The sequence below is a fragment of the Pagrus major genome, chromosome 2 (genome assembly GCF_040436345.1).
Source record: "Pagrus major chromosome 2, Pma_NU_1.0".
NCBI lineage: Eukaryota > Metazoa > Chordata > Actinopteri > Spariformes > Sparidae > Pagrus > Pagrus major.
The window spans coordinates 12,850,167-12,871,755 of record NC_133216.1 but is presented as its reverse complement, the minus strand read 5'-3'; the positions used below and the strand labels follow the sequence as shown (position 1 = coordinate 12,871,755).

Here is a 21,589-nt window from a genome sequence, read left to right as displayed (position 1 = left end):
GCCAGCTGGCCAGGCCAATGACACAGCCAACCCAAAGCATTAGTATTTGACAACCTTGGAATGAGACTCAATAATGTACTATCTTCCTTGAGAATTGACTTGAGCCTCAATTGTTTAACAATAATGTGCTTTTGCACACATCGCAATGCACTAATAGCCTAATGGCAAAAACAGTTTTTCTGTTCTGGCACCTCTCTCCTCACAACCCAATTGGTATGTACACATAGATAAACATCACTGTTCTTTTTTTTTTTTTTTTTTCCATCTCCAAAATGTATAAGTACAAGTGTAATCTTTTGATTTTCACTGAGGTGCATGTGATGCCACCAAGTGGTTTAGCTCTCTTAGATTTGATGATGTCCACTCAGACGCAGCCAGAGAAGGTTTTGGCACTCTTACAGCTGTTGTTGGTGATATCTTTCTCTCAAGCTCAGGAGTCAGTGTGCAGGCGGAGAGGGGATCCAGAGAACCCTCTGCTATCTAAGGATGGAGACATTATGTTGGGGGGATTCTTCACTTTCCACAGAAGGTGGAAAGCCCAACAGGATACCTACATGCACAAACCAAAGCCAATGCAATGTACCAGGTGAATTAGACAATACAAATCGTATTTACATTTCAAATACCTAACAGCAAAGACTAACAAAATATGTTTTAAAATGAGAGATATTCCCTATGTGTAAACAATCTGTCAAATGCTTTCATTTATTCATTTACTATGATATTATTTAATAGTTCAACTTGGTTGCATTTGCAACTATTTATAACTGTCTGCATCCAGTTTGAATTTCAGAGGGTTCCAGTATGCCCAGGCTATGCTCTTTGCCATAGAGGAGATTAATAACAGCACACACATACTGCCTGGCATCTCTCTGGGCTACAAGTTATATGATAACTGTGCCTCCATTGCCAGAGGTGTGAGGGTTGCACTGGCCTCTGTTACAAGAGATGAAGTGGCATTTGCATCCTCTGACACAACATGTACCCAAGTGCAGGCTAATATGGTGGGAACCACTTCCTCTCCTGGCATGGCGATATCTACGGTTCTTGGACCCTTTTATATACCACTGGTGGGTAAGATTTACATAAATTAAATTGTAAAAATCTGATTAATTCTTCCAGCCAGTCCAAGAAAAGGGGAAGTCATAACAATCGTATTCAGCAGTGCAAATGTTTCATCTGCTTGAGATATTATTTATTTTGTGTTTTAGATCGGCCATGTTGCAACTTGTGCTTGTCTCAGTGATAAAACCAAGTACCCATCATTCCTCAGAACAATACCCAGTGATGACTACCAGAGCAGAGCCCTGGCCCAGTTGGTCAAGTACTTTGGTTGGACTTGGGTTGGAGCTATTAGAACAAATGATGATTATGGCAATAATGGCATGGCCACATTCATAGAAACTGCCCAGCAGCTGGGTGTCTGTCTGGAGTACTCTGTTTCTGTCTTTAGAACAGATCCACCAGACAAAATACAACAGATTGTTGACATTATCAAGGCTTCCACTTCAAAGGTGATTGTCACTTTCCTCTTTCCCACGGAATTGTATATGATAATGCAGGAGTTGTCTCACCACAACTTGACTGGGTACCAGTGGGTGGGCACTGAGAGCTGGATCTTTGATTTCCAAACTGCAGCCCGGGATAGGCATCATATTCTGGATGGTGCCATAGGCCTATTCATCCCCAGTGCACATGTCAGTGGCATGAGAGAGTTCATTTTAGATGTGAAGCGGCTCAATTCATCAAGTAATATATTGTTTGCAGAGTTTTGGGAGAAATTATTTAGCTGTAAGTTCAAGCAATTAAAGTCATCAGTAAAAAATCAGAGAGAATGTACTGGACTTGAAGATGTGACTGAAGTGCAAAACACATATACTGATATGACACTCATGCCTCTCTTTTACAATGTTTATAAAGGAGTGTATGCTATGGCCTACGCACTTCATAATATTCTCAGCTGTAATGAAACATGTAACAACAAGGTGCAGCTAGATCCATTTACGGTGAGTTAAACACCACAGACTGATGTTTTTATATTAAAAAAATGGTTGCAGTCATTCATGTTGCTGACACATTTGTCAGATATTGATCTACATTGGTGCATATCTTCTTAGATTTTACAGCACATAAGAAAAATTCGGTTCACGACTAAGGAAGGAGATGAAGTTTACTTTGATGAGAATGGAGATCCAGCAGCAAAGTATGAAATTATAAACTGGCAGCCTACAGAAAATGGTATTGTGGACTTTGTCAGAGTCGGTCTTTATGATGCATCTTTACCTGCAGAGAAACAGCTGAATCTGCAAAATAAGTCTTTAATTTGGGCCCAAAACTCACTACAGGTAAGATACCATGTGATCACTGTAATTGCAAATGAATTTTTTTTTGTTATTTGTTTTTAATGTACATGTTTTCAGCTGTCGTCGCTGTATTACAATGTCTGGGTTCCATGCTTCAAATTATTGATTGATTCTTGCAAAATCAGTACCTTGTCAAAGTGTCATTGTCTGTTCATGCAGGTGCCGTTGTCAGTTTGCAGTGAGAAATGTCCACCAGGAACTCGCAAGGTCCTGCAGAAAGGAAAGCCTGTCTGCTGCTATGACTGTTTAATGTGTGCCGAGGGAGAAATAAGCAACGCCACAGGTGTAGTAATATTTAATGCAAGATTACACATCAACGTTGACATTGTCATGTTCATATGACTATTTAAAGCAAACCCAAAACAATGCTCAAAAATCAATAGATCAAGAATGAATGTCCTCTGAAAATACTGATACATAAGTCTGAAATCAGCTACATTAATTGATGCAGTGTCGGAAATGCCCATCAATGTTAAGAACCGCAATGTGATTGTAACACAAAGGTATTTAAAATGACTCAACTTTCAGTGTATCTATACATATGAGAAAATCATTGAAAAGATTGCAACAGTCTGATTTTTTCAGCCCGGTCATTCTCAGGCCTCACATCCATGGTAGGAGAAGGAAGGGATTGCAGCATGAATTGTCAGCAGCAGTGTTTTATTTGCTACAACCAATATGACTCATAAACCCAGACATTTTTAATCATTAACTTAATTATTAAGTAATAATGTGTTGCTACTATTTAAAATCTATCTGCACTAAACAATAGAAAGAAAACAATTGACAGCATACTCCTATTACAAAAAGGCTCACAGTATGTTCCCACCACCTCAGCATGCAGATAGTTTTCGTCTGTGCTGCTGAGGTTTTCACATAGTCTGAAACTGTGAAAAATGTATTTACAGTGACAGTGTATATTTCTCCTTTTTTGAAAACCACAATATAACATAAAATAAAATAGAAATAGAAAAAAAAATGTCTAAATCATTAGTTGTTTGAAAAAAAATGTCTGAAAAAACTTAGCCTTGACCCTCTGGACTTTTAAATTTAAGACCTGTTTCGTAAATGACCGTGTTTTTTTTTAAAACATTTTTTTTTCTTTGTTTCTTCACCCAAACTTGGTTTCTTCTATGAATTATCAAAATCTTATATACATTTCAATCAGGTTTCTGTTGATGTCAAACTACCAAAACTTTCCTCATTAAAGTTACAATCTTTTACTTATAGAGGATTTTGGAGATTGTTCAGTTTTTATTATTCATGATCTCAGCTCAGCATTAGCAAGTTGCTCATTTTATTACATTTGATCACCTACCAAGTGGGTTGGCAAAAGGGATACTGCTGTAGAAAAAGAGCTTTTCTCTGACCTGTGGTATTCAACAAGGCTCTATCCCTGGTCCCCTGTTGTTCTGTCCATACATGCTTCCACTGGGAAATACCATGAACATAAAATTCAGTGTGCAGATGACATGAAAATGTATGTTCCATTAAAAACCAGTATGGAGGGCAATTTTTCAGTTATTACTTTGTCAGAAGTAAAGTGCTGCATGTCTCAAAACCTCCTTGAGCTAAATGAAAACACGTCTGAAATCATTCTTTTTGGTCCTCTGCTTCAATATTATTTTTTTCAGATTCCATCACCTGTGTGCGTTGCCACCCCGACTTCTGGTCAAATGAGAGAAGAGATGCCTGTGTAAAGAAGGAGGCAGAGTTTCTCTCATATGAAGAGATTATGGGAGCACTACTCACTGCAGCATCTCTATTTGGAACATGCATGACTGCTGTTGTGGCGTTCATTTTCTTCAGATACAGACAGACTCCTGTTGTCAGGGCCAACAACTCTGAGCTGAGCTTCCTGCTGCTCTTCTCCTTGACTCTGTGTTTCCTGTGTTCTCTGACCTTCATCGGCCGGCCCTCTGAGTGGTCCTGCATGCTGCGACACACAGCGTTCGGCATCACCTTTGTCCTTTGTATCTCTTGTGTTCTGGGGAAAACAATAGTGGTGTTAATGGCCTTCAGGGCCACACTTCCAGGTAGTGATGTGATGAAATGGTTTGGGCCTGCACAGCAGAAACTCAGTGTTCTGGGTTTCACTCTTATACAAGTTATCATTTGTATCCTCTGGTTAACAATTTCTCCTCCTTTTCCCTTTAAGAATTTTAAAACATTCAAGGACAAAATCATCTTAGAGTGCGCTCTGGGCTCAGCTGTAGGCTTTTGGGCTGTACTTGGGTACATTGGACTTCTGGCCATGTTGTGTTTTATTCTTGCTTTCCTGGCTCGGAAACTGCCTGATAATTTCAATGAAGCCAAATTTATCACCTTTAGCATGCTGATATTCTGTGCAGTTTGGATCACTTTTATCCCAGCGTATGTCAGTTCTCCTGGGAAGTTCAGTGTTGCTGTGGAGATATTTGCTATTCTGGCTTCAAGCTTTGGACTGCTCATTTGCATTTTTATTCCAAAATGTTATATTATCTTACTGAAACCAGAGAAGAATACAAAAAAGAATATGATGGGGAAGGGGCCACCAAAATCATTCTGAATATTATGTTTTCTTTTTGAGAGAGAGAGAAAGAGAGAGAGGGAGATACACAAATAAGACAACTACAAATAAACTTCTATTTTGCATTTGTTTCAGAGCGCATGGAAATTATGGTACTACAAGTTGTGACTTGTTCTATTCAGAGCACTTGTGTAAAACATGTTTACATGTCTTAACATGAGGTATCACTTAGAGCACATGTGCAAAAACATTTTCCTGAATGACTGCACGGCGCCTATTCTTTTCATACCACCAGCAGATAGCTCAACATGTCCATGGTTTGCCTTTGGTGTCAAAGGTTGTGAGCAAACACATGTAAATTCCCAAGTGAAACATATGCGATTTCATGTGAAACCTTTGGGACTACCTACAGTATGAAACCCATGTAAATGCTCATGTTAAACCCATACAAATTCCTATGTGAAACCTATTGGATTACATGTGAAAGCCATGTTAAACCCATGTAAAACATTTAACCATCTAACATGACAGCTTACAGTCCAAGTTTACATTCGTGTTTAATTGGATAAAACATTTTATTGAAAATTTTATTGAAACACTTTTTGTATACACCCAACCATATTTCTGTATGCAAGATTTTACATGAGTTTCAACGAGCCAGACCCCATGGAAAGTCAAGCTTTCCACATGTATAATATGTGCTCATTCTTACTTTTACACACACCGTATCACCCATCCACTCCTCAGACTACTCATACTCATTATAGATCTGCACATCTTCTTAATCTGTATTTTGACCAAATTAAAACCCTTCAAGGTGATGTTTGTGTCCCTCTAATAGCCCACCAAGTTAAAGCTTCCTCTTTTCTTACAAGACAGAGCCAACTTGTAACGCCATCTAACAGCAGCTAAACTCTGTCAATCACCTCCCTACTGGATTTCCTGTTGTCAAACTGGCCACAGTTGGTCTCAGAGTTTGTGTTTGGTACTGACACCTGCCATGCTCGCTTGGAGCCCGGCTTAGTTAGCTGCTGTTAGTGGTTATTTACCAGCAAGTACAGCCATCTTCATCAGCAAACTCTGTATATCACCGAGGGTTCAGTCAGACCAGCTGGAGGACATTAGAGGGAAAACCAGAAAACATTTTATCCATATAATATGATCCAGTGTCACCCAAATCAGTGGATGAAGTTAGAAACGTGTTTTTGTACAGTTATCAGTAAGGCCTGGTTGATGACTTTTAGATATCTTTAACACGCAATCCCATGAGTTTCACATTTAATCCCATTGGCTTCACATAGGAATACATGGGTTTAACAGGTATTTACAGGGTTTCAGATGTAATCCCAATGGGTTTCACTTGTGATCTCCTGGGTTTCACATGCAATCCCATAGGTTTCACGTGGGAAATTCCATAGGATTCACATAGTATACCATGAAAATGTGTATTTCCCACCAGGGAAACTTGACAACTCTTCACAGAATCCTCCTGGATAATGTTTGAATTAAAACATTGTCAATAACATTGTGCTTTTGTCTTTCTTTTCCATTATTGTATTTTGAATGTCCTTTTGTGTCTCTCTAAATATAGACAATAGAGTGTCAAGTCACAAGCTTAAATATTCCACAATATCGTAACAGCCTACTCTGAGTTCACATTTTCCAGTGATGTTTGTAGATGTCAAACACATTCTAGTTGCACATTCTTTAAACTTAATTTGAATTATGTATTTGCTTAACAGCGGAGTCACTCTTTCTCCTTAATGTATCATTACAGTAACAATTTACAATGCCTTTAGCTGCACCACTAAATGTTAGCAAACAGACAGTAATTTAGTAAGTGAGGCTAATGCAAAATGACACACTTACAGCAGACTAGCCATAGCCATCATACAAGCAAACTTTTAAAAACTGATGCAAAGTTAGAAAATCCAAACACACTAATTGAGTCTTCCCCCGATGTGCTGGACAAACAAGTCCGAGTCCGTGAAGGCCCCGTCTCTCAACTTACAGGACTTAAAGGATAGGCTGCAAAGTCGTGATGCCATATACATAAATTGCCAGCGTGACAGGCACCCATGCACCCCCGTCCTAATTAGCAAATGCGATAACTAAATTTAACAAATGGCATCATTTTTACTATTTTGGTTTTAGTTATTGTGTACTGCAGTTCTATGTGTGAAAAAGTTTAATTTAATGAATGGTTATCATCTTGCAATGTTATGCTAAATTGCTATCAAAACGAAGTAGAACAAAATATGACCATGGGAGAGAATACTTTATAGTGGCAAAAAATTCAAATAAATACATTTTAAAATGTTTTACTCCCCAATTTGAGTCCATGCCTACGGCCTTGGCTTGATGTGTGAAGAAGCTTGAACATTTAACTGCTTTTGTGATTGCGACATTGCATGGTTGTTTATGAAGCCTCTTGCAATGCCGTCAAGTGGCCCAAAGAACATAAATGAAACAAAATTTAAGTTAGCAAAATAGATAAATAAGTGGGCCATTTCAGTTAACCTTGGACATTTCACCCTTATCCTGCATTGTTTTTCAGTGTTTCAATTATTTAATAATTAATTCATCAACATGATTGTGTGCTTCGAAACAAAACAATTGAAAATTGTTATCTGATAACATATACAGTTAAGATGTGTAAAAAAGAAGACAGCCACAAATCCTCTGTTGTTTGGGTGATTTCCTCCTCTCACCCCACCTCAAAGGTCTACATCACTGTTCTATGATTATTTGTTATGCGACTTCAAAATGTATAAATACCAGTGCAAACTTTGGATTAATATTAAGGTACTTTAGCTCTCTCAGGTGTTATGACGTTCACACAGAGGTGGCCAGAAAAGGGTTGGGCGCTCCTACACTTATTGTTGGTGGTGTCTGTCTCTCAGGCTGAAGAGACGGTGTGCAGGCGGAGAGGGGATCCTGAGAATCCACGGCTATCTAAGGATGGGGACATTGTGTTGGGGGGAATCTTCTCTTTCCACAGCCGCTGGAAAGACAGACAGGATACCTACATGGACAAACCATTGCCACTGCAATGCACCAGGTAAATCATACCAAAGAAATCTATTTAGATTTACAATATTTAATTCCTGCAGGTTCAAAATAGGTATAAACAATGTCATCAAACTGAGTAGTAAAATAAGAGATGTTCTTGTGCATTAATACCATCAAATAGTTGGATTTTCTATGCCAATGTTTCAATTTCAAGAAGAAAATGGTTGCAATTTCAACAATATTTATTTTACATATAACTGTCGGCATTAAGTTTGAATTTCAGAGGGTTCCAGTATGCCCAGGCTATGCTCTTTGCCATAGCGGAGATTAATAACAGCACACACATACTGCCTGGCGTCTCCCTGGGATATAAGATCTATGATGTATGTGGCTCCATTGCAAGAGTTGTGACTGTTGCACTGGCCTCAGCGACTGGTAATGAATTGACATTTGCACCCTCCGATGTACCATGTACCCGACCAGTCAATGTGCAGGCTCTTCTGGGAGTGACCTCTTCCTCTCCTTGCATGGCTATATCTACTGTAATTGGACCCTTTCATATACCACTGGTAGGTAACAATAGTTAAAGTTGAATTATATATGTGAACAAGATTTATTAGTTTTTAATTCTTGCAGCTGGTCTAAACCAAAGTGTTTTTGTTTTTTTGTTTGTTTTTTTGTTTTTTAAGAATTGTGATGTGCTTTGTAAATGTTTTATTTTAAAATCATTATGTCTGAATATAACTTCTTTTTTTTTTTCTTTTAGATCAGCCACTTTGCTACTTGTGCTTGTCTCAGTGATAAAACCAAGTACCCATCATTCCTCAGAACAATACCCAGTGACTACTACCAGAGCAGAGCCCTGGCCCAATTAGTCTATTACTTTGGTTGGACTTGGGTTGGAGCTATTAGATCAAATGATGATTATGGCAATAATGGCATGGTCACATTTACAGAAACTGCCCAGCAGCTGGGTATTTGTCTGGAGTACTCTGTGCCTTTCTTCAGAACAGATGCACCAGACAAAATACAAAGGATAATTGACATTATCAAGGCTTCCACTTCAAAGGTGATTGTCGCTTTCCTCTCACACATGGATATGGATGTGCTAATACACGAGCTGTCTCACCACAACTTGACTGGGTACCAGTGGGTCGGCACTGAGGGTTGGAACTCTGATTCCAGAATTGCAGCATTGGACAGGCATCACATTCTGGATGGTGCCATAGGCCTGTCCATCCCCAGAGCACATGTCAGTGGCATGAGAGAGTTTATTTTGGATGTGAAGGCGCTCAATTCATCTAGTAACGAATTGTTTACAGAGTTTTGGGAGACATTATTTCGCTGTAAGTTGAAGAAATCAAAGTCATCAGCAGATAATCAGACAGAATGTACTGGACATGAAGATGTGACTGGAGTGCAAAACACCTTCACTGATATGTCACTCATGCCTATCTTTTACAATGTTTATAAAGGAGTGTATGCTGTGGCCTACGCACTTCATAATATTCTCAAGTGTAATAAAACATGTGACAACAATGTGCAGCTAAATCCATTTACGGTGAGTTAAGTAAAATTTATTGTTTTTGTGGTAGGTCACATTTACAGAGAAATTGGTTATAATTTGGGGGAAAATGTTGTCTGTCATGTTGAGACAATAGAACTGCAAAGTATTTTTCAGATAATGCCCTTCATTGATGCATATCTTGTTAGATTTTGCAGCACATAAGAAAAATTCGGTTCACAACTAAGGAAGGAGATGAGGTTTACTTTAATGAGAATGGAGATCCAGCAGCAAAGTATGAAATTATAAACTGGCAGCCATCAGAAAGTGGTATTGTGGACTTTGTCAGAGTCGGTCTTTATGATGCATCTTTACCTGCGGAGAAACAGCTGAATCTGCAAAATAAGTCTTTAATTTGGGCCCAGAACTCACTACAGGTAAGATAACATGTGATCACTGTAATTGCAAATCACAATTTTTCTGTTATTTGTTTTTAATGTACATGTTTTCAGCTGTCGTCACTGTATTACAATGTTTGGGTTCGATGCTTCAAATTATTGATTGATTCTTGCAAAATCAGCACCTTGTCAAAGTGTCATTGTCTATTTGTTCATGCAGGTGCCTTTGTCAGTTTGCAGTGAGAAATGTCCACCAGGAACTCGCAAGGTCCTGCAGAAAGGAAAGCCTGTCTGCTGCTATGACTGTTTAAGATGTGCAGAGGGAGAAATAAGCAACGCCACAGGTGTAGTAATATTTAATGCAAGACCAAACATCAACGTTGACATCGTCATGTTCATATGACTATTTTAAGCAAACAAAAAACAATACGTTCAAAAATCAATAGATCAAGATAAAATGTCCTCAGAAAATACTGATACATAAGCCTGAAATCAGCTACATTAATTGATGCAGTCTCAGAAATGCACATCAATGTTAAAACCCCAATGTGATTGTAACACAAAGGTAATTAAAATGACTCAACTTTCAGTGTTTCTATACATCGTCGAAAAGATTGCAACCATCTGATTTTTTCAGCCTGGTCATTCTCAGGCTCACAGTATGGTCCCACAACCTCAGCATGCAGATAGTTTTCGTCTGATCTGCTGAGGTTTTGACATACTCTGAAACTGTCAAAAATGTATTGACAGTGACAGTGTTTTTTTTCTCCTTTTTTGAAAAGCAAAATATTAACATAAAATAAATAAATATTTTTTTAAAAAAATGTCTAAATCATTAGTTGTCAGAATAAAAATGTCTTAAAAAAACCTCCTCTGGACTTTTAAATTTGAGACCCATTTTGTAAATGACTGGTGAATGAATGTTTTTTCTTTGTTTCTTCGCCCAAACTTGGTGTCTTCTATGAATTATCAAAATCTTATATACATTTCAATCAGGTTTTTGTTGATGTCAAACTACCAAATCTTTCCTCATTAAAGTTACAATCTTTTACTTATAGAGGATTTTGGAGATTGTTCAGTTTTTTTCATTCATCATCTCAGCTCAGCATTAGAAAGTTGCTATTTTTTTTTCATTGGACCACCTACCAAGTGGGTTGGCAAAAGGGATACTGCTGTAGAAAAAAGAGCTTTTCTCTGACCTGTGGTATTCAACAAGGCTCTATCCCTGGCCCCCTGCTGTTCCATGCATACATGCTTTCACTGGGAAATAGCATAAACATAAAATTCAGTGTGCAGATAACATGAAAATGTATGTTCCATTAAAAACCAGTATGGAGGGCAATTATTTCAGTTATTGCTTGTCTCAAAACCTTCTTGGGCTAAATGAAAACAAGTCTGAAATAATTATTTTTGGTCCTCTGCTTCAATATTATTTTTTTCAGATTCTATCACCTGTGTGCGATGCCACCCCGACTTCTGGTCAAATGAGAGAAGAGATGCCTGTGTAAAGAAGGAGGCAGAGTTTCTCTCATATGAAGAGATTATGGGAGCACTGCTCACTGCAGCTTCTCTCTTTGGAACATGCATGACTGCTGTTGTGGCGTTCATTTTCTTCAGATACAGACAGACTCCTGTTGTCAGAGCCAACAACTCTGAGCTGAGCTTCCTGCTGCTCTTCTCCTTGACTCTGTGTTTCCTGTGTTCTCTGACCTTCATCGGCCGGCCCTCTGAGTGGTCCTGCATGCTGCGACACACAGCATTCGGCATCACCTTTGTCCTCTGTATCTCTTGTGTTCTGGGGAAAACAATAGTGGTGTTAATGGCTTTCAGGGCCACACTTCCAGGTAGTAATGTGATGAAATGGTTTGGGCCTGCACAGCAGAAACTCAGTGTCCTGGGTTTCACTCTTGTACAAGTTATCATATGTATCCTCTGGTTAACAATTTCTCCTCCTTTTCCCTTTAAGAATTTTAAAACATTCAAGGAGAAAATCATCTTAGAGTGCGCTCTGGGCTCAGCTGTAGGCTTTTGGGCTGTACTTGGGTACATTGGACTTCTAGCCATGTTATGTTTTATTCTTGCTTTTCTGGCTCGGAAACTGCCTGATAATTTCAATGAAGCCAAATTTATCACCTTTAGCATGCTGATATTCTGTGCAGTATGGATCACTTTTATCCCAGCGTATGTCAGCTCTCCTGGGAAGTTCAGTGTTGCTGTGGAGATATTTGCTATTCTGGCCTCAAGTTTTGGACTGCTCATTTGTATTTTTATTCCAAAATGTTATATTATCTTACTGAAACCAGAGAAGAATACAAAAAAGAATATGATGGGGAAAGGAGCAACAAAATCATCTTGAAAACATAAAGTAATATGTTGGTAAGGGCATTCTAGTGCCTTTTGAATTTTTCCATAATAATTTGTTACCAGACTGTTAAGTACACAGCTGAATTTGTTCAACTGAGGACTTCCACTGTATACAATTTTGTTCATCACATAGCATATTGAGATAACAGATTTTAATGCAATGTAATAGATATATCAACTAATACATATAATTAAGTACAAATGAATGTATAACTCCATCACAGACTTTTATAACTGATTATATTACTGTCAATAATGTGTATACAATTGTGATTAAAGAGTAAAATCAACATTTTTAAAGAGAAAAAACACCGTTGGCCTGACTTGTTTGGTCTTGTGTGGGTTCCTGATGCTTGAGTTCAACAATGATAACTTTCAACATGATGTTGTTGTATGATGTATGTATAATGCCCTGCAATGAAGTGTAGAGCTTATTGGCCCGGCCCCAGGAGCAGAGCAGTGCTTTGCTAATGTTGCTGCTGATCCTCTTGGTTCTGCTAATTGGGAAGGGAAATTCTGATTGCAACTGTAATTCATTCATCTAAATTCAACGCTGGGCTATATGTAAATAACCAACATGTTCTCAATCCCAAGTCATCAAATAAGGCAGCTTCGCCAGTGGCCTTTAAGCTTCAAATTTTGACGTCATACTTACCCCTCTAGCATCACATAGCACCAGTTGGTGTCACTTTAGGAATAATAAATATGCACAGTCCAGTTCAACAGGCAGAGTATGGCAGCTCGTGCAGAGCAAGGAAGTGTGATCTAAAATAACAATGCCGCTACAACAGTAGCAACTATATGTCTGCTGACTGACTAGAGTGTATGTATTTTATAATACATATATATATATATATATATATATATATATATATATATATATATATACATACATATACATATACATATATATATATATATATATATATATATATATATATATATATATATATATATATATATATATACATATAACACCTGTTACATAGTGAGGCAAGTTATGCAAGTAAAGGCCCGAGTCCAAACCAGGCGTTTCAGGCACTTCAGGAGCAGGGTTTTCTGTGGGAGAGAGTGACTCCCTTTGGCGTGGGCTTTTTCACTTTGCAGACCTTTTACATGCTACATAACACAATAAAGGAAAGGCAAAAACCCAAAAAGCATAATATGACCTCTAACATACGGAAAGGCGTAAGTTAAGTTATGCAAGTTCCAAGACTGAATGTAGTTAGTTTAACCCGAGGTATGATCGTTTCCTGAACCTAACCAGGTAGTGTTGGAGCCTAGGCTCCAACATATATATATATTTATATATATTAGGCTCCAATATATAATAGAGTGGTGTTGGTGACTAATATTTTTTTGTTCCTAGACCTGATCAACGACGTCACCAACCTAACCAAAATCTATTTGATATTGTTAGTAAAAGCCCAAAAGTCACAGTATATCATAATATGTGAACTGTTAGTCAGCTAATTTTATTTTGAAAGCCTAACCAGACATTGCATGTCACATGACACATTTTGAACGAGAACTGCAATAATTCATTTATAAAGGGGACATGATTTATAAAGCACAACTTGATATTTATATCTGACAGGATATACAGTAAAGGTATTTGAAATAAGACCACGAGGATGTTTTTTGTTTGGGCACCTCCCTCCTCTCCGTCGGCCTTGCATGTCCACTGAGATAAAATGTGACTGTTTGTTTGTTATGTTTTCTGTTGCTCAAATATGTATAAATACCAGTGCAAGCTTTCAATATACAGTGAAGTACATGTGATGCCACCCAGAGGTTTAGCTCTCTTTGACAGTATGACGTCCACACGAAGGTGGTCAGAGAAGGGTTGGGCCCTCTTACAGCTGTTGTTGGTGGTGTCTGTCTCTCAGGCTGAGGAGCCGGCTTGCAGGCGGAGAGGGGATCCTGAGCAACCACAGCTATCTAAGGATGGGGACATCGTGCTTGGGGGGATCTTCTCTTTTCATAGCAGCTGGAAAGACAAACAGGATATTTACATGGACAAACCATTGCCGCTGCAATGCACCAGGTAAATAATACTATAGAAATCTATGTAGATTTAAAATACTTGTGAATAAGTACAGATACAAAACAGTTATAAAAGACTTATCAAACTGAGTATTCAATATATTTATTTGTTTGTATTTATACCATCAAATGTTGTTATTAAGTTTGCTATTGTTTAATTGCAAGGACAAGTTGGTTGCAATTCCAGCTAATTAAAACTGTGCACTCAAGATTAAATTTCAGAGGGTTCCAGTATACCCAGGCTATGCTTTTTGCCATAGAGGAGATTAATAACAGCACAGACCTACTGCCTGGCATCTCCTTGGGATATAAGATCTATGATGCCTGTGGCTCCATTGCCAGAGGTGTGAGGGTCGCACTGGCCTTGGCTAATGGTAATGAAGAAGTAGTTGCACACTCTGAGGCACCATGTACCACAACTGCCCAAGTGCAGGCCATTATGGGAGAGACCTCGTCTTCTCCATGCATGGCCATAGCTACTGTCATTGGACCCTTTCATATCCCACTGGTGGGTAAGAATAGTTAAAATGAAGGATGTTTGTGAATAATAATAATTATTCTGTAATTCCTCCAGCTGGTCAGAGCATAAAGGGGTTTTAAAAGAACAGTAGTTTGCTGTGCAAATATTTTATATGTGTACATTGGGATACCTTTTTTTTTTGCTCTTTTAGATCAGCCACTTTGCAACCTGTGCTTGTCTCAGTGATAAAACCAAATACCCATCGTTCCTCAGAACAATACCCAGTGATTACTACCAGAGCAGAGCCCTGGCCCAGTTGGTCAAGTACTTTGGTTGGACTTGGGTTGGAGCTATTAGAACAAATGATGGTTATGGCAATAATGGTATGGCCACATTCACAGAAACAGCCCAGCAACTGGGTATCTGTCTGGAGTACTCTGTATCTGTCTTCAGAACAGATCCACCAGACAAAATACAACAGATAGTTGACATTATCAAGTCTTCCACTTCCAAAGTGATTGTCACTTTCCTCTCTCCCTCTGATTTGTATGTGGTAATACACAAGCTTTCTAACCACAACTTGACTGGGTATCAGTGGGTGGGCACTGAGGCCTGGATCTTTGATTCCCAAACTGCAGCTATGGATAGGCATCACATTCTGGATGGTGCCATAGGCCTGTCCATCCCCAAAGCACATGTCAGTGGCATGAGAGAGTTCATGTTGGATGTGAAACTGCTCAACTCATCTAGTAATGAATTGTTTACAGAGTTTTGGGAGACTTTATTTAGCTGTGAGTTCAAACAGTCAAAGTCATCAGCAGAGAATCAGAGAGAATGTACTGGGCATGAAGACGTGACTGGAGTGCAAAACAGCTTCACTGATATGTCACTCATGCCTATCTTTTACAATGTTTATAAAGGAGTGTATGCTGTGGCCCATGCACTTCATAATATTCTCAGCTGTAATAAAACATGTAACAACAAGGTGCAGCTAGATCCATTTACAGTGAGTTGAACACAAAATATTCAATTTGCATATCTTTTTCTTTTTTTTTTACATGAAGTCACATTAATTGAGCAGGAAAACACTTGAAACTACAGACAATATGCCTATAAAATATTTGTGAGCCACATTACACTTATATATACTGTATCTTCCTAGATTTTACAGCACATAAAAACAATTTGGTTCAAAACAAAAGAAGGTGATGAAGTTTACTTTAATGAGAATGGAGACCCAGCAGCAAAGTATGAAATTATAAACTGGCAGCCAGCTGAAAATGGAATCGTGGACTTCATCACAATTGGTCTTTATGATGCATCTTTACCTGCAGACAAACAGTTGAATCTACAAAATAAGTCTTTAGTTTGGGCACAGAACTCACAACAGGTAAGCACCCATGTGATCACTGTAATCAAAAACAACAGTGTATTTGAATTGAGCTAATTGTATATAATATTGTTTGTGTTGCATTTGTCAAAGTAAATGCACATACATTTTTCTCATCAGTCATTTTGTTCATGCAGGTGCCTTTGTCAGTTTGCAGTGAGAAATGTCCTCCAGGAACCCACAAGGTTCTAAAGAAAGGAAAGCCTGTCTGCTGCTATGACTGTTTAAGATGTGCAGAGGGAGAAATCAGCAACACCACAGGTGTAGTAATATTAACGCAAGACTTTTTTTTCTAAACATTTGTCATGTTTTAACAATTTTTAACATTAATATGTGCGATTTGAACATTAATGCAGTAACAAAGACAATTTGCTATGTGAAGATACAGTGGAGTAATGGCATCCTGAGCAGAGAATGACATCACATTCCCTCTGTGTGTTTTGTAATCCAAGCTTGTCTGTTCTTTGTTTTGGGCACTGGTCTGGCTGGGGTGTATCCTCATCAGTGCATGTGAGCCCCTCCCTTTCCTCTGTGTCTGTTCTCAAGATGGCAGAAATAGCCAGAAAGAAACAAAGAAGAAATGAAGGATAAAAAAATAGGCAATGTAGTAAAATAATCTACCAGAATTTAACTGTTAGATCTGAGTTCAGGTTAAGTATGGCACAAAATGACAGCCGCCTGGTCACAAACAGTCTCATATTACGACAGTAACCCTGAAATATTTCTTTAAACATTTTATGTGAGACATAGGCAATGCAGTTACAGAATCCTGATCCATATTTGATCAAAATCGCCTAGTGTGACAGTTTGATCTGAGTTTTGAGTATTTTGTGTTTAGATGCAGCTTTCTTCCCACAACTTTAGCATGTCCAGTTGTTGCCTTTTTGGAGTGAAACAAACGGATTGTTCTTTTTCTGAATTGCTCCAGAAAAATGGCTGTCAGAGAAAGTGGATGTAGAAAATGTGTTCTCCATAAAAAAATATAAATGAGAAACAAAAACTCCAAAATTATTTACAGTATTACACACTGACGATAATATTTACACCATTGCACATTGAGACAAAGAAACTGCTCATTGGGAAATTGCACATTGGGATAATAAGATTTCACATTCTGAAATCAATTTGGTGTGTGTGGGGGGTCTACTGTGAGCAGTGCTACAGTCTAACAGCAGCAGGAAGGAAGGACCTGCTATATCGCTCCTTCACACACTAGGATGTGAGGAATTGCCCCACACCAGTGCAGGTGCTCCTCCTTATTGATTTTAAAAGATGATATACCAGCAGCCAAACAAAACATGCATGGTAAGAAGTGAGTTGCCTGCAGGTCACTCCCTCTGTTGGATCAAGCCCTCTCTCCACTTGTTTCTCTTTTGAGCTCCATTCTTGGCAAGGTCATTTTCCCTGACAGAAACTACATGATTGGGATTGTTGGCCTGCTTACTAAGCTGCACAAAGCTATGGCTATGCAGACGTGTGTGGTCAGTACTTGAACAATTATGTCCCTCTACCTTTGTCAACTGTCCTATCTCGAATGTTCTATGTTCTTGGAGCACATTCAACTCATGTTCTTGAGGGGGTCATGGGAATTTGCCTATCCAGTCTACATGTGTTTTGTGGACTTGGAGAGGGCCTGTAACTGCGTCCCCAAGGGAGTACTGTGGGGGGCACTGCAAGAGTATGGGGTACTGGGCCCATTGCTATGGGCTACCCAGTCCCTATATAACCAAAGTGAGAGCTGTATACTCAGCACTAGTTAGGCACGTTGCTAGTTGGGGTTGGACTCCGCCAGGGCTGTCCCTTTTCCCAAGTCCTGTTCAGGATATTCATAGATAGGATCTTGTGGCGCAGCTGTGGTGAGGAGAGTGTCCAGTTCGGGAACATCAGCATTGTGTCTCTGCTTTATACAGATGATGTGGTTTCTTCAGACTGTGACGTCCAGCAGGCACTGGGGCTGTGTGCAGCCGAGTTTGAAGCAGTCAGGATGAGGGTCAGCACCTCTAAGTCTGAGGCCATCGTTCTCTGCTGGAAAACGGTAGATTGCCGCCTCTGGTTGGGGGGTGATCTCCTGCCCCAAGCAAAGGAGTTTAAGAATATCAGGGTCTTGTTCACTAGTGATAGGATTGATTTACCAGTCCATCTACGTTCCAACCCTCATCTACGGTCATGAGCTGTGGGTAGTGACTGAAAGAACGAGAATGCGGATACAAGCAGCCAAAATGAGTTTCCTTGATAGGGTGGCTGGGCTCAACCTTAGAGGTAGGGTGAGGAGCTCAGAGTAGAGCAGCTAGCTTGGAGTAGAGCCACTGCTCCTTCGTGTCGAAAGGAGCCAGATGAAGTGGTTCAGGCATCTGATTAGGATGCCTCCTGGGCGCCCCGCTTTGTAGGTTTTCCATTGGCATGACCAACTGGGAACAGACCTCAGGCCAGACCCAGGACCCACTGGAGGGATTATATATCTCATTTAGCCTGGGAACACCTTGAGATCCCCATGGTAAGCATTGCTGGGGAGAAGGACATACCCTACTGAGCCTGCTGCCACTACCACAGAGCCTGGATAAGCAGAAGGCAATGGATGGATGGATGGATGGATGGAGTGCTACAGGGCAAGTCTGTGTGTGTGTGTGTGTGTGTGTGTGTGTGTGTGTATGTGTGTGTGTGTGTGTGTGTGTGTGTCTTTGTGGCCAACTGGTTTTCACAGACACATCCCAGTATGCTAGGGTGCTGTTGACCATTGGGTAAGTCAGCAAATAAACGCCCTGGAAGTGAGAGCTGTTGAACCTTGCAGTTTTTGCTGAAATTAAAAATTCATGATGTCATTGTCCAGACTGACAGCACAGCAAAATCAGCATTATTGTTATATTTATGCAACAGCATAAAATCATCCACAGTCTATTCCATCCCTGCCTCTAAAGTCTCAAAAGTCAACTTCTTGTTGTGCGCGCCTATGAGGGTCAAGCTTCTGCTTGTTGCGGCCCCATGCTCACGGGACTGCATTTGTGCACACAGAGCACAATGCTCTGCTCTTAACCCAGGAGGGTTTTCTGGTCACAGATGCTGTTCACATGCATATGCATATGCATGTTTTTTATGTGCGTGGGTTTTGAGACCAATTCAACGCCATAAAGAGGCTCCGTTTCTTGATCTTTATTAAACTTTAACTTTTTTTGGTGCAGCTGACACAAAACCAAAACCAACTCGAAAAATTGCATTTCCTGTGAAAATACAGTGTGAATGCTGACAGCTGAAGTGACTGAATACATGCCGAATAGTTCAAAGTCTTGTAACTTGGAGAAACTAGAAATGATGTATGAAGCTCAATGTATGAGGGAGCTGAAGAGGTTGAAAGTCGAATGGTTTTGAAGAGGATTTGAAGATTTTCCCATTCACTTCCATTGTATTTTTTTTTTTTGAAAAAGCTGAATATTTGAAAAAGCTGAAAAGTCAGAGCAAGTCTTTCAGTACAAGGCTGAAAGAGGTTAAAAAGTCGAACATTTTGATAGCTGAACAGTTTCTCTAGCTGAACGTATGCTGAAGTAGTAGCAGAATGAACGTTGAAAAATTCCCCATAAGGATGAATGGGAAAAATTTTGCGGAAAAAGCTTAATATTTCCAAAAGTATAATAGATAGAAACGCCAAAAATACAAGCCATCATGTCCGTAAAAAGTGATAGTTGAATGGTTTCTGTAGCTCAAAATTTGTAGAAGGAGAAGCGAGCCGAAAAAAGTATGGAAGAAAAATAATAAAAACTTTAATAAATTCCAGAAGAACAATAGTGTGCTTGCAGCATTCACACTAATTAAATACAGATTTAGACATTGATTTCCATGGCAACGGTAGACAACGGAATATTGAACAAATCTAACCCATGATTTGTTGTTATTTTTCAGATTCTATCACCTGTGTGCGATGTGACCCTGAGTTCTGGTCAAATGAGAGAAGAGATGCCTGTGTAAAGAAGGAGGCAGAGTTTCTCTCATATGAAGAGATTATGGGAGCACTGCTAACTGCAGCATCACTATTTGGAACATGCATGACTGCTGTTGTGGCGTTCATTTTCTTCAGATACAGACAGACTCCTATTGTCAGAGCCAACAACTCTGAGCTGAGCTTCCTGCTGCTCTTCTCCCTGACTCTGTGTTTCCTGTGTTCTCTGACCTTCATCGGCCGGCCCTCTGAGTGGTCCTGCATGCTGCGACACACAGCATTCGGTATCACCTTTGTCCTCTGTATCTCTTGTGTTCTGGGGAAAACAATAGTGGTGTTAATGGCCTTCAGGGCCACACTCCCAGGTAGTAATGTGATGAAATGGTTTGGGCCTGCACAGCAGAAACTCAGTGTTCTGGGTTTCACTCTTATACAAGTTGTCATTTGTATCCTCTGGCTAACAATTTATCCTCCTTTTCCCATAAAGAATATTAAAAAGTTCAAGGACAAAATCATCTTAGAGTGTGATCTGGGCTCAGCTGTAGGCTTTTGGGCTGTACTTGGGTACATTGGACTTCTGGCCATGTTGTGTTTTATTCTTGCTTTTCTTGCTCGGAAGCTGCCTGATAATTTCAATGAAGCCAAATTTATCACCTTTAGCATGCTGATATTCTGTGCAGTATGGATCACTTTTATCCCAGCATATGTCAGCTCTCCTGGGAAGTTCAGTGTAGCTGTGGAGATATTTGCTATTCTGGCTTCAAGTTTTGGACTGCTCATTTGTATTTTTATCCCAAAATGTTATATTATCTTACTGAAACCAGAGAAGAATACAAAAAAGCACATGATGGAGAAGGGGGCATGAAAATCTTTATGAATACTTAAATTAATATTGTGGAAAAGGTATTCTAGTGCTATTATGATTTTACATAATAGATTGTTAACAGGACAATTCAGGTAGAGATCTGTCCTTTTTTTATTGAATGCTTGCATGGCATTGTACACCATGGTATTACATGTCTGTACATCCTGGGAGACCCCCATCTCATTGGCTATGTGATTTTTTTTCCTGTGGGACTTTTTCTTCACTGTAAAGAGGTTATAAGGACAGAGGGTGTTATACACTGTACAGATGATAAAGCCCCCTGAGGAAAATTGGGATTTGTGAGTTTGTATGATATAAATAAAATTTGTTTTGACATGATCCAAGTTTGTATCTGTTTACATATTGTTACGGTATTTAAAGGACCGTTGTGTAGGACTTAGTGGCATCTAGGGGTGAGGTTGCAGATTGCAACCAAATGAATACATCTTCTCTCAGCAAGCATATAGGAGAAACTACATTGGCTGCTAAAAATATGAAAGACCCTCTCCACAGCCAGTGTTTAGTTTGTCTGTTGGAGCTAGTGTAAAAGCATGGAAATACAACATGGCGGACACTGTGCCCTTTGTAGATGTAAAAGGGTCATTCTAAGGTAATGAAAACATGACTTTTGTTTTCTGATGATAAAATACAAATGGAAATATAAAATTGAAAAGTAATACATGATTTTAAATATCTACTTAATTTCTACCAGTAGTCCCCCCTAAATCATATACACTCAACCTTTAAAGT

The 21,589-nt window shown here is 39.3% G+C and overlaps 3 protein-coding genes across 3 annotated transcripts; all 3 read left to right on the top strand.

Moving 5' to 3' along the window:
- Positions 1 to 1,883: 1,883 nt before the first annotated feature.
- Positions 1,884 to 4,911, top strand: LOC141019576 (extracellular calcium-sensing receptor-like). The gene is made up of 4 exons (XM_073494537.1): positions 1,884 to 2,006; positions 2,118 to 2,345; positions 2,523 to 2,646; positions 3,998 to 4,911. Exons 1-4 carry the CDS (start codon positions 1,884 to 1,886, stop codon positions 4,909 to 4,911), a joined length of 1,389 nt encoding a protein of 462 aa, XP_073350638.1.
- A 2,831-nt stretch (positions 4,912 to 7,742) lies between these two features.
- Positions 7,743 to 12,142, top strand: LOC141019567 (extracellular calcium-sensing receptor-like). The gene is made up of 6 exons (XM_073494526.1): positions 7,743 to 7,933; positions 8,156 to 8,453; positions 8,651 to 9,445; positions 9,598 to 9,825; positions 10,007 to 10,130; positions 11,229 to 12,142. Exons 1-6 carry the CDS (start codon positions 7,902 to 7,904, stop codon positions 12,140 to 12,142), a joined length of 2,391 nt encoding a protein of 796 aa, XP_073350627.1. The 5' UTR covers positions 7,743 to 7,901.
- A 1,822-nt stretch (positions 12,143 to 13,964) lies between these two features.
- On the top strand, positions 13,965 to 20,839 carry LOC141019556 (extracellular calcium-sensing receptor-like). Its single transcript, XM_073494514.1, has 6 exons — positions 13,965 to 14,197; positions 14,407 to 14,704; positions 14,868 to 15,662; positions 15,819 to 16,046; positions 16,184 to 16,307; positions 19,938 to 20,839. The coding sequence occupies exons 1-6, from the start codon at positions 13,965 to 13,967 to the stop codon at positions 20,837 to 20,839; spliced, it is 2,580 nt and encodes an 859-aa protein (XP_073350615.1).
- Positions 20,840 to 21,589: the final 750 nt, after the last annotated feature.

Coding starts and splice junctions, on each gene's coding strand:
- LOC141019576 (XM_073494537.1), top strand. CDS start 1,884: ATGACACTCATGCCTCTCTTTTACAATGTTTATAAAGGAGTGTATGCT. Junction 2,007..2,117: donor TGCAGCTAGATCCATTTACG/GTGAGTTAAACA, acceptor ATATCTTCTTAG/ATTTTACAGCACATAAGAAA. Junction 2,647..3,997: donor AGAAATAAGCAACGCCACAG/GTGTAGTAATAT, acceptor TATTTTTTTCAG/ATTCCATCACCTGTGTGCGT.
- LOC141019567 (XM_073494526.1), top strand. CDS start 7,902: ATGGACAAACCATTGCCACTGCAATGCACCAG. Junction 8,454..8,650: donor GACCCTTTCATATACCACTG/GTAGGTAACAAT, acceptor TTTTTCTTTTAG/ATCAGCCACTTTGCTACTTG. Junction 9,826..10,006: donor GGGCCCAGAACTCACTACAG/GTAAGATAACAT, acceptor TTGTTCATGCAG/GTGCCTTTGTCAGTTTGCAG.
- LOC141019556 (XM_073494514.1), top strand. CDS start 13,965: ATGACGTCCACACGAAGGTGGTCAGAGAAGGGTTGGGCCCTCTTACAG. Junction 14,705..14,867: donor GACCCTTTCATATCCCACTG/GTGGGTAAGAAT, acceptor TTGCTCTTTTAG/ATCAGCCACTTTGCAACCTG. Junction 16,047..16,183: donor GGGCACAGAACTCACAACAG/GTAAGCACCCAT, acceptor TTGTTCATGCAG/GTGCCTTTGTCAGTTTGCAG.